Source organism: Macaca thibetana, chromosome 17 (assembly GCF_024542745.1).
Source record: "Macaca thibetana thibetana isolate TM-01 chromosome 17, ASM2454274v1, whole genome shotgun sequence".
NCBI classification, from domain to species: Eukaryota; Metazoa; Chordata; class Mammalia; order Primates; family Cercopithecidae; genus Macaca; species Macaca thibetana.
The window spans coordinates 20949112-20961454 of NC_065594.1; the positions used below are offsets into that span (position 1 = coordinate 20949112).

The window sequence follows — 12343 nt, forward strand, 5'->3', positions numbered from 1 at the left end:
GATTATGGACAAAAACTCTGCTGTATGTTTTGATTGTGGCCTTGCTTGAAGGAAATAATTTGGACAGAAGGAACAAGAGAGGATATATTCCTGAGAACATATATAGCTGGAAAGAGAAATATTCCAAGATATTTCTTTAATGTTCTCCTCCTGTAAGAGTTATTGATATAACCATGTTTATAAAGGAAAGTACTTGACAAAGGGTCAAAGACTTTAATAATTCTTTAGCTGGGTAAAATATTTGTGTATAAAGGGCAAACAGGAAGAAGAAATAAAAGCAATTTTCTTTTCCTTTAATCTTCATTAAAATTATCAGTTAAAGTCTAATACAATACCTTGGAGAGGAGAGACAGAAAAACGGATTATATTGTACAGGGTTAAAAACAAGTTTTTAGGATGTACATTCTCTAGCCAAAAATTTTGTATGAAAAAAATTTCATAAAGTTAAGTAAGACCTATACGTTGACATTACTAAAAACTATTAAATGCTTAATTGCCATGGATGTGTTAGGTACCCTGTAAAATTTTTTATAGCTTGATATCAATACATTTTAAAGGCTACAGGGATAGCCAGTATTTAATAATTTTAGTATGTTTTGGCCGGGTGCGATGGCTCACGCCTGTAATCCCAGCACTTTGGGAGGCTGAGGTGGGCGGATCACGAGGTCAGGAGATCGAGACCATCCTGGTTAACACAGTGAAACCCCATCTCTACTAAAAATACAAAAAATTAGCCCGGTGTGGTGGCAGGCGCCTGTAGTCCCAGCTACTCGGGAGGCTGAGGCAGGAGAATGGCGTGAACCTGGGAGGTGGAGGTTGCAGTGAGCCGAGATCACGCCACTGCACTCCAGCCTGGGAAACAGAGCGAGACTCTGTCTCAAAAAAAAAAAAATAATAATAATTTTAGTATATTTTATTTTTGAATTTTTGAAAAATTATCTGTGAATGATAAACTATAGATGTTAACTGTTATGAACCAGGAAATTTCCTAGCCAGTAGACCTTACAATTTTTGGATAGGGTCCACCTTATAGGAACCTTAACAACTGTACAGTGTTACTTATTGTTATTATTTTAAATTAGGATTTAGCTGCAGTTTCTTTGGAACTTCCAGATCTTCTGAATTCACTCCACTTCTGCAGTCTAAATGAAAATGAAATTATTTGTATGAAGAATATAAATAAACCATCAGATATAAGCAGTGATCCTCTAAATCAGGTAACTTTTGTAGATAATTTCTAATGAGATTTTTAGGGCAAATTTTACTATATTTGATAAAGATGATTAAACTTTTAAATGCTTGGATGACATTTATTTTTTTTAAATGGTGTCTCCAGAAAATATGATTCATAAGAAATCTAACTCATGAAGCATTGACATCCCCGAAGGATACAGTAATTTTGATCATATCTTATATTTTGCAACTGTGAAGTTCCGTAGATGGTATGCAAGTACATGCTATTTTTTTCTGAAAATTTATTATTTTCGGATTTCTTGAATTACTTATACCTTTGTATAAGCTATAGTGACTTTTCCCTATTATGGCCAATTTCAAATTTATACACATGTTATGCTATATGTTTTAGAGAATGTACTTAAGTTCATTTTCTGGTTTAAAAAATTCTATGTAAAGTGGACATCTGATGTGTTCTTTATAAATAAAAATGTTACCATTTCTTATAGGTGGTTAGTTTTATAATATTCAGCATTTAGTTCTTTACCAAGTATGATTTTGTTGATAATGCATCAGAGAAAATGCTTTGCATTCTAAGAGGTAAGACATATACAATTGAACCAGAAAGTTTAAAATTTGGATTACTTGCTTTCGTTTTAAAAAAACTGCTGTGTTCTTTATAAGGTCTGCCAATAAAACTAGAACTGCTTGCCTCATTTCCTTAATTATGTTCTTTATTCATATTTACTTTGCTTTATTGGCTAGGTTATAAGAGGTGATAAGCTATTATATTTGATTTCTAGTTTTTTTGAATAAATCATTTCATCAGTATTTACTTGAAAAAATAGTATGAGGGGGAAAAGCTGGTGACTTGTATTTTTAAAGCTATAAACATTGTAAATTGTAATACTAGGGAAATTTAAATAAAAGGAGTGGACTTTTAAAAATTGTGATAGGAAGGAAGATGGCATCATACTTGAAACTACAGGAAAATGGGATTGAAAATAAAAGAAAATAGAACTTGGTTGCTGCCCCCAAACAGTTTATAGTACAGTTAGTGAGACAGGTGAATGATTCAGGAGAATCACAGGAATGTACAGTAATACAGGAAAACAGAATTGCTCGAAGGAATGGATAGATAGTAAGTTTTATAACATTTCAGGAGACTAGGTAGAATTTGAATACCTGGATAAAAGAAGATGGGAGAAAAGACTGGAAAGTGAAAAATGTAGAAAAAGAATAAAGAAATAAACATAAAACCAAGGAGCTTTTCAGGATGCATGAATTTCTTGTTTGTTTTTCCTCTGAGATTGTCTTATATCTATGCTTTACTTCATGATGTTTTGTATTTGAAATTAAAATTGTTTTTATTATCTTTTATCTTTCCCAAGAGTCATCCTTCTGGAATGCTTTGTGTCATGAGAGTGTCACCTACATCACCAAAACTTAGGATTGATTTTATCTTTAGTCTCCTAAGTAAATATGCTACTGGTATAAGGTACACCTTGGACACATTCTTGCATCAGAAGCACCAACTTGAGACCACTGATGAAGATGATGATGATACTAACCAGTCTGTGTCATCCATAGAGGATGACTTTGTCACTGCTTTTGAGCACTTAGAAGAGGAAGAGACTTCAAAGCCGTATAATGATGGTTTGTTTTTCATTAGACTTTTTCCTAAAATAGGGAATTAAAATTTTTCAGTTCTGAAAATTTTAAGGCAGACTTGTTCAATTGAAATTTATGTTGAGATTTGATTCAATTTAAACCTTTTAACTTTTTTTCTGATTACCTGAGGAGATTCCTTATGATTTTTAAGTTCACTGTAATCTGGTTTTCAGTTTTGCTTATTTCAGGTTTTATTTAGTTGGTGCTGTTCACGCAGTGATTACATCAAGTGTCTGGAACATTCCTAGGTTCAAATTTTGGAAGAGTTAGCTGGGAGAGTCTCCACAGTAATTTTTCTAACATGCGTGACAGCATGCAGAACATCCCATAGACCAGGTATCCCTAGACATAGAGTAAACTGAAATTATTTTACAAAAAGTATATTTACTTTCAAATGTTACTTGGGTGAATCTTTCTGTTAAACAACATAGTTTAGAAACACATAAATATTATATGTTTAAAGTCAGTTTATTCCATGGATATAAATTAATTTCCAAAAAGTTTTTTCAAGAATAATGGCACCACTTCATTCTTTTCCTATAGGAATGAACATTACTGCGCTAAGGAACCAGTGTGATGCTGCTTCCCAAACAGTTACTGGTCATCATTTGGAAACCCATGATTTAAAGATTCTCATTAGCTCTGGACAGCAGAAGTCATTGGCTAAACCCTCAACTTCCTCAGTGAATGTCCTGGGACCTAAAGAACTACCTTCTGTGAAAACTTCAGTCACAACATCCATTTCAGAGCCTTGGACCCAAAGGAGTTTCTATAGGTCATCTAATGCTTCAGATAAAGATAGTGATTTACAGAAAACATTTTGTTCGTCTTCTCCTGCCTACTCATCTGAATCAGAATGTTCAAGTCCAAGTCCTGTTATTTTCTTGGATGAAGAGGGATATCAAAAAAGCTTAAAAGCAAAACTTGAGCTGCCTAAAATTCCTGTGATGAAAGATGATATAGAGGATTCAGACTCAGAAGTAAGTGAATTTTTTGATAGTTTTGATCAGTTTGATGAACTAGAACAAACTTTAGAGACTTACCTGTTTAATAAAGATCCTGTCATAGGGAAGTCATCACAGAAGAAAGGGCACAAACATGGAAAATCATGTATGAATCCTCAAAAATTCAAGTTTGATCATCCAGCTCTCCCAGCTAATGTTAGAAAGCCAACTCCTCGTAAACCGGAATCTCCATATGGTAACCTGTGTGATGCTCCGGATTCTCCTCGCCCAGTGAAGGCCTCGGGGGAAGATAGTGGTTTATTTAGTCCTATTCGATCCTCTGCTTTTAGTCCTCTTGGAGGCTGTACTCCAGCTGAATGTTTTTGCCAAACAGATATTGGTGGAGATAGGATTCACGAAAATCTTGATTCTATTTATTACACCTATGAAGATTATGCAAATAACGTATCATGTGAAGTACTAGGCTCAGTTCTTCGTACTCAGCACACTAATGCCCTATCAAATATTATCAGTATTAAACATGGAGAAAATAAAACTGTAACTTTTAAGCATGGAAACCTTGATCAAAAAAATAAATCTAAAAATAAATCCTTAATGATTAAAGATAGCATTCAAAAATTTGCAGCAGATCTTGTGGAAAAAAGTTTTGGCAGTGCGTTTAAAGACTTACAGAAAGGAGTCTCTTCATGTACCAATGCGTTGTGCCACTTAGCCATCAAATTGACATCATCTGTTTTTCAGATGGCATTTAATGAGCTGAGAAGGCAGCGTGCATTTTCACTAAAAGAACGTGCCATTAGTGGCCTGGCTAACTTTTTGGTGAGTGAAGCTTTATCAAATGCCTTAAAAGATTTACAGTATGTAAAGAAGCAGATATTCACAAACACAGTTGCTAGATTTGCTGCAGATCTTGCTGAAGAGCTTGTTTTTGAAGGCATCATGGAAGTGTGTCAGTTTTCGTATCCTCAAACGCCTGCATCTCCACGGTGTGGGTCATTTCACTTTGAGGACGAAGTAGTGAAGTCATATGCAAAAGATTTGTCTGAATCTGTAATACAGGAAGCGTTCATTGAGCTATCACAAGTTGATGTGACCTTTACAACAAAGGCAGCAGTTAGTGTCTCTACGGATAATATCAAGTATGTGAGTGCAGAAAGTGTAGTGCCATCAACACAGGCTGTCACGTTTTCCCCTTCTTTTCACAATCAAGCAATTATGGTGACAAAACCAGTGCAGGAATATAAAAAGGAATACACAGTGCAGCAGGCCTTGTTTTGTACTTCTGGAATTGTTACTTCTATACCAGTGCCCTTGGCAGGAAGTGCCCTTCTCCCATATCATATTTCATCTACTGCATGTCAGGCAAAGGCTCATCTGTCATCTGATGATAGTAATTCAAGTGGTGATTCTACCCAAGTGCATATTGCCACAAAAAACAGAGAAGAAAAAGCAGCTTGTCTCAGAAATATTTGTTTACCTTCAGAACACAATCCAGGTAACGAGAATGATTTTAAACCAACTAATGATCTTGAAATGCAGAGTTCCTCAAAATTACCAAGTGATCCTGCAATTATTAGCAACTTTTCTGCAGCAATGGTGCATACGATAGTAAATGAAACTTTAGAGTCAATGACATCATTGGAAGTTACAAAAATGGTTGATGAATGTACAGATTATTTAACTAAATCAATAAAGGGGAAAACCCCTCCATTTTCCCACTGTGGTCAGGCAGTGCTGCAATGCAGTGAAGCTAGTAGCAATAAGGACATGTTTGCTGACCAGTTATCTAAATCTATTATTAAACATTCCATAGATAAGAGCAAATCAGTGATCCCAAATATAGATAAAAATGCAGTATACAAGGAAAGCTTGCCTGTTTCTGGAGAAGAATCACAGTTGACACCAGAAAAGTCTCCCAAATTTCCTGGCTCTCACTGCTCACTTTCAGCTGGAAAGGATTGTGTTCCAGAATGTAAAGTTTCTATGGTTCATGGATCCTCCCTAGAGACACTACCATCTTGTCCAGCTGTGACAGGTCAGAAATCTGACTTGAAGGAACCTGCTAAGGATCAACCACTGAAAAAGCATAACTTGAATAATACATCACTTGAGTCTTTGTCTTTTGGACAGGAAAACCCCTTTCCTCATTCACATACTTTCTCATCTACAGCACTTACCTGTGTAGATGGTTTGCACGTGGAAGATAAACAGAAAGTCAGAGACGGAAATGTAATACCTGATACTCCTCCATCAACTCCTCTAGTACCATCCCAGGCTAGTTCTGAATGGGATATCAAGAAATTAACAAAAAAGCTCAAAGGAGAATTAGCCAAAGAGTTTGCACCTGCTACACCACCTTCTACTCCACACAACTCATCTGTTGGTAGTTTGTCTGAGAATGAACAAAATACTATAGAAAAAGAAGAGTTCATGTTGAAACTCATGCGATCTCTTTCTGAAGAAGTTGAGAGTAGTGAAAATGGAGAGCTCCCTGAAGTGGATGTGAAGTCAGAGCACTCAGGGAAGAAGGTTCAGTTTGCAGAAGCATTAGCTACACACATCCTTTCTCTTGCAACTGAAATGGCAGCTTCCCATTTAGATAATAAAATAATTCAAGAACCCAAGGTTAAAAGCCCTTGCTTAAATGTGCAAAGTCAAAGAAGTGTGTCACCTACTTTCTTAAACCCCTCAGATGAAAATTTGAAAACATTGTGCAGTTTTGCAGGTGATCTGGCAGCAGAAGTCATTACAGAAGCTGAGAAAATAGCAAAAGTTCGAAGTTGTATGCTTTTCAAGCAAAAGAAGAACAGATGTTATGCTGATGGTGACCAAGATTATAAAGTAGAAGAGAAGTTGGATATAGAGGCTGTAGCGCACCCAAGAGAAGTGGATCCGTTTATTCTTTCATTACCACCAAGTTCTTGTATGTCAGGTCTGACGTATAAGTATCCCAGCTGTGAAAGTGTGACAGACGAATATGCAGGTCACATTATTCAGATACTAAAACAAGAAGGTGGTAATATTGAGTTGATAATGGATCAGTATGCCAATAGACTTGCCTACCGATCTGTTAAATCAGGATTACAGGAAGCAGCTAAGACAACCAAAGTGCAGTGCAATTCAAGAATGTTCCCTGTGCCAAGTTCACAAGTGAAAACAAACGAACTGTTAATGTTTTCAAATAAAGAGCACCACCAAGAAGCAGACAAAAAAAGACAAAGTAAAAGAAATGAAGATTACTTTTGTAAAAATCAAACTTGCGAAAGGACCCTGGATCCATGTAGAAATGAGTGCTCTGAACTGTATAGTTTTTCAGCCTCTTTCGTTCACAGCATAACAAAAGATGCTAAAGAAGAGCTGACAGCCTCTCTAGTTGGCCTACCAAAATCCTCAACAGATTCTTGCTTGTTCGAAAAATCCGGATGTGAAGGAGATAAAGAGTGTCATGTTAAACCAGAATTGCCTAAGTCTCTTCAGCCTTCCTCGCAAAGTCACAGATTTTACCACAGCACTGGCAGTTTAAATGGATATGGTTGTGGAGACAATATTGTTCAAGCTGTAGAAGAGTATGCCAAAAAAGTAGTGGATGACACTCTAGAGCTAACTCTAGGATCTACAGTGTTACGAGTGTCTGAGACCACAAAATCAGCAGACAGGGTCACTTATGCAGAAAAGTTGTCACCTCTTACAGGTCAAGCTTGCAGATATTGTGACCTTAAAGAACTCCACAATTGCACTGGAAATTCATCTCAGAACTTTTTCAGACAGGGTTCTCTCGCCAGTAGTAAGCCAGCTTCTAATCCAAAATTTAGCAGCCACTATCAGAAATCTAGGATTTTTCATCTCAATGTCCCTCAGATTCATGTAAATCTTGATAAGAAGGCAGTGCTTGCTGAGAAGATAGTTGCTGAAGCCATTGAAAAAGCTGAGCAAGAGGTGAGCAGTGTCAGCCTGGCAGCCGACAGTGGGATCGGACAGGAGGGTGCCAGCTTTGCTGAAAGCCTTGCCACAGAAATCATGACAGCAGCTGTCACAAATGCTGGGCATGTTGTTAACAGGTAAGTTTCACATTTCCTTTGGTTGTTAATGATAAATGAAAAAGTTAAATGTGATCCTATATGTCTTAGGTCCTGCTCATAAAGGAATGATTATTTTTAACCCTACATAAACAAAAATTTTCCCTATTGCATTTATGTATTGTTTCACATCCTACACATGACTTTTATATATTTTGGTCCCCTGATCCCTTTTGAGGGAAGGTGTTATCCATTTACAGAGCTGGAAAATGAGAGTTGGAGAAAATAATCACCTTATCCAAGTTCATAGAGCTATGAAGTAGGTAAAGTTGAATTAAATAAATAGCTAGAGAATTTTATATAGTAGTCCCCCCTTATTCTCAATTTTGCTTTCCTCAATCTGAAAATATTAAATGGAAAATTCCAGAAATGAACGATTCATAAGTTTTAAGTTGCATGTTCTGAGTAGCATGATGAAATCTCACACCGTCTCGGGATGTGAATGACCCCTTTGTCCAGTTTATCCACACTGCATGTGCTGTTCACCTGTTAGTCACTTAGAAGGTATCTTAGTTATCAGATCCACAAACCTGGTATGTACAGGGCTTGATGCTATCTGCAGTTTCAGACGTCCACTGGGTGTCTTAGATCATATCCCCCAGGGATAAGGGGGGACTATCCTATAGTAAATGTAGAATATTACCATATTAATTTACTATTCTGAGACTAAATTTTTGTATACCTTTCTTCATTCACAAGGGTAAGTTTTCTTATAAAGACCATGGTTTAATCAAACTGCTCTGAGGAAGAAAGCGAAAATTCTTTACATACTTACACCATTTCTCTTGATTAGTTCACAATCTAAGGGGACAGTTCTTTCTCGTAGTCCTACAGTGTCCTGTTTTCAGTAGTTATCTCTTGTGCTTAGTGATTCTTTTTTTTTTTTTTTTTTTTTGAGATGGAGTCTCACACTGGTTGCCCAGGCTGGAGTGTAGTGGCACAATCTCAGCTCACTGCAACCTTTGCCTCCCAGGTTCAAGCGATTCTTGTGCCTCAGCCTCCCTAGTAGCTGAGATTACAGTCACCCACCACCACCACGCCCAGCTCATTTTTATATTTTTAGTAGAGACAGGGTTTCACCAAGTTGGCCAGGCTGGTCTCGAACTCCTGACCTCAGGTGATCTGCCCACTTCAGCTTCCCAAAGTGCTGGGATCACAGGCGTGAGCCACTGTACCCAGCCATGCTCAGTGATTCTTTAATAACAACTTAGAGTTTTTCACTTTAAACCTTCTTTGTCCCTGAGAAGATATCAGGACCAACTTGTGTTATTAGTTGATAGGATGATATTTGTAAGTCCTGCTGGAAAGAGAAAATGCTTTAAGTTGAGGTGGAATTTAATTGAGTCACATGATATTCTAGATTTTTGAGTAGCTTGTGTCAAAGCCATGACATGGTCTGCCTCTTTTCTTATCCATCTTAAAATAGGGAGATCCAGCTTGACCAGGATTCTTGAATCCAGTTGCTTCATAGCATCTACTTGAGATGAGAGATGCTGTAGGTTTCTGGTGAATTAGGAGAGGTCTCTATTTGCCCTAATCAGGCAGCCTTCTTTCTACTAGACCAGGGGTTGGCAAACTACAGTCTGTGGGCCAAATGTGGCCTACTGGTGGTTTTTGTATGGATTGCAAGCTACGAACAGATTTCATGTTTTTTTTTTTTTAATGGTTGAAAAAAAATCAAATGATATTTTGTGACGTGGAAATTATATGAAATTCAAATTTCAGTATTTATAAATAAAGTTTTATTGGGACACAACCATGCTCATTCAATTACATATTTCTGTGGCTGCCTTTGTGCTATAATGGCAGAGTTGAGTAGTTGGGACAGAGGCTGTATGACCAGCAGTACCTATGTACTTCCTATCTGACCTGTATTAGTTCATTTTCACACTGCTATAAAGATACTCCCTGGGACTGAGTAATTTATAAACAAAGGAGGTTTAATTGACTCACAGTTCTGCATGACTGGGAAAACCTCGGGAGACTTACAGTCATGGCACAAGGCAAAGGGGAAGCAAGTACCTTCTTCACAAGGCAGCAGGAGAGAGAGGGGGGAGCTGCCAGACACTTAAAACCATCAGCTCTCATGAGAATTCCCTCACGGTCATGACAACAGCATGGAGGAGGCTGCCCTCCTGATCCAATCACCTCCCACCAGGTCCCTCCCTGGGGGTTACAATTTGCGATGCGATTTGCGTGGGGACACAGAGCCAAACCATATCATGCCCCTTATAGAAAACAGTTGTGAACCTCTGTCCTAGATCCACATTTTCTTGTTCACTACATACCAGTTCCTAGTATGATGATAAACATAATAAATGGTTAATAAATATTCTCATGAATAGGTAATAAGGCCTTTTAACAATTGAAATAATTTTCCTCTTACAGGTTGCTTCAGGCTATTTTACTTTTTACTTCTCAGTCCAGTCCTGTCTGCCCTATGGCCCCATCCCCCTTTCCTCCCAGCCTCCCGGGAGGAAAAGAGACTGTCCTCTGAAGTTTTTCAGACATCACTCTCAGGGGCTAGCAAATGCCTTTCTCATTGGTTTTCTCAGTAATTTCCACTTTTCCTTCTTAGAGTTGGGTGAGTAGATAGGCCCCTAAAGTTCTTCCTTGTAAGCTAGTGCTGCCCACTTTCAGCTTTTTATTAAGGCTGGAATAATTCTTTTCCTGCTTCTCTTTTTAATAATTGTGCTAGGGTTCTGTAAGTACTGACTAAGGGAAGTTGACTCTAGTGTGTAGAGTTTACTGTTTAACATTTTTTATTTCTAAAGTTAAATTTGTCTTTCAAGCTTGAAAAGAGATTCATTCAGATGGATTATTCTTTAGGGGTATTATTTGGGCTTTTTCACTTGATGTCCCTTTTTTGTTTGATTCATGAACATGACCATAAATATTTCACAAACTATAATGAACAGAGAAGTGGCGTGTGAATGCAATGAGAAATTATGTGATAGTACATTTTTATTTATTTTTGTTTGTTGTTTCGTTGTTTGTAGAGATGAGATCTCACTATGTTGCTCAGGCTGATCTTGAACTCCTGAGCTCAAGCAGTCATCCCGCCCTAGCTTCCCAAAGTGCTGAGTTTACAAGCATGAGCCACGTGCCTGGCTGGTAGTGCATTTTTAGCCAACAAAACGATTATATTCTGAGCTATCATTCCGAGCCAGTATAACCTCATGGTCATTAAAAACTCTTCTCTGGATCTCATCCTTTGGGTCATTTCAGCCAAAAACCATGAGAATGTGGCACATATTAGGAACAGTATTCAAAAAAACCAAAGTAGTAATCTATTATGGTTCAGAACTATAATGTGCCTATGCTTGAAATGCTCAGTATCATTCTGTATCTTACAAAATTAGAATAGCTGAAAAAATGGGGGGCAATTCAGGGGCTATTCTGGGGATAGCATTGTGATACAGAAGTAAGTAAAATAGGCAAAAATCTGCATTCTCTTGGCGCTTATGTTATAGTGGAATAAGACAATAGGTAAGTAAAATATATAGTATGACACATAGTGATAAGTGCTTTGGGGGAAAAATAAAGCAAGTTAGGGAGTTAGGGATTAGAGAGTGCCGGTGGTGACAGTGGCGGTGGCCGTTAGGGCTGGTTTACAGTTTTGAATAGGTAGCAGGGGAAGCAATACTGGCAAAGTAATATTTGAGCCAAAAACCAAAGGCGAAGTGAGAATAAGTCATGTGGGAGTCACAGAGAACAGATTTCCAGGCATAGGGGTGGGACTGTGCATGTTTGGGAAACAACAGAGAGGCTTGTGTTGCTGAAGTGGGAGGAGTGGACCAGGGAGAACAGTGGGAGTTCAGATGGATGTTATAAGAGGGGACAGGCAGTATGTTTTAAGGATTTGGGCTCTTATTTGGATTGGTGGGAAGCCATTGGAAGGTTTTGATCAGAAGACTGACATTTTTTCTTTTTATGAAAACATCACTTTGGACTACTTTGTTGAACATAAAATGGGGCATAAAGTGGGGCAATTAAAATAGTTGAGCAGTGAATGGACTTTCTTGTGGTGATGGAATAAAAGTATAAATGCCTCTTATTGAGAAAAATGAAAGGGGTCATATATGATCTGTGCTCAAAATCTTGGAGAGATGTGATTAGTTTGAATACAGGTTTGATTGACAATACTAGAATTTCTTGAACTACATTTTTGTTCTTAAAGCCAGAAAGAGACTCCTTTAATATAAATAAAAGTACTTGAACTACATTTTTGTTCTTAAAGCCAGAAAGAGACTCCTTTAATATAAATAAAAGTACTGTTTTACAAAGTAGATGATAAACTTAGGAACTTGTACTCCCCGTAGTATCTCAGTTGAAAAATGAACTGCTTTAAATAGAATTTAGAGAAATAATGCCCTAGGGATAGATCCACTGGAGATTAACTAAGTTATGGCTGTTGGTGGGTACCTCAGTTATCTTTGAAATTAATACTCTATCCTA

General features: G+C 37.5%; 1 protein-coding gene across 3 annotated transcripts in view; it reads left to right on the top strand.

The window, feature by feature from the left end:
• AKAP11 (A-kinase anchoring protein 11) overlaps window positions 1-12343 on the top strand; it is a 52255-nt gene that overhangs the window by 25057 nt on the left and 14855 nt on the right. For all 3 annotated transcript variants that reach the window (XM_050766156.1, XM_050766154.1, XM_050766155.1), the window contains exons 5-7: window positions 1083-1217; window positions 2565-2829; window positions 3388-7867. In XM_050766156.1, coding sequence (XP_050622113.1) covers window positions 1083-1217; window positions 2565-2829; window positions 3388-7867 — 4880 coding nt within the window. The remainder of the gene's footprint in view (window positions 1-1082; window positions 1218-2564; window positions 2830-3387; window positions 7868-12343) is intronic.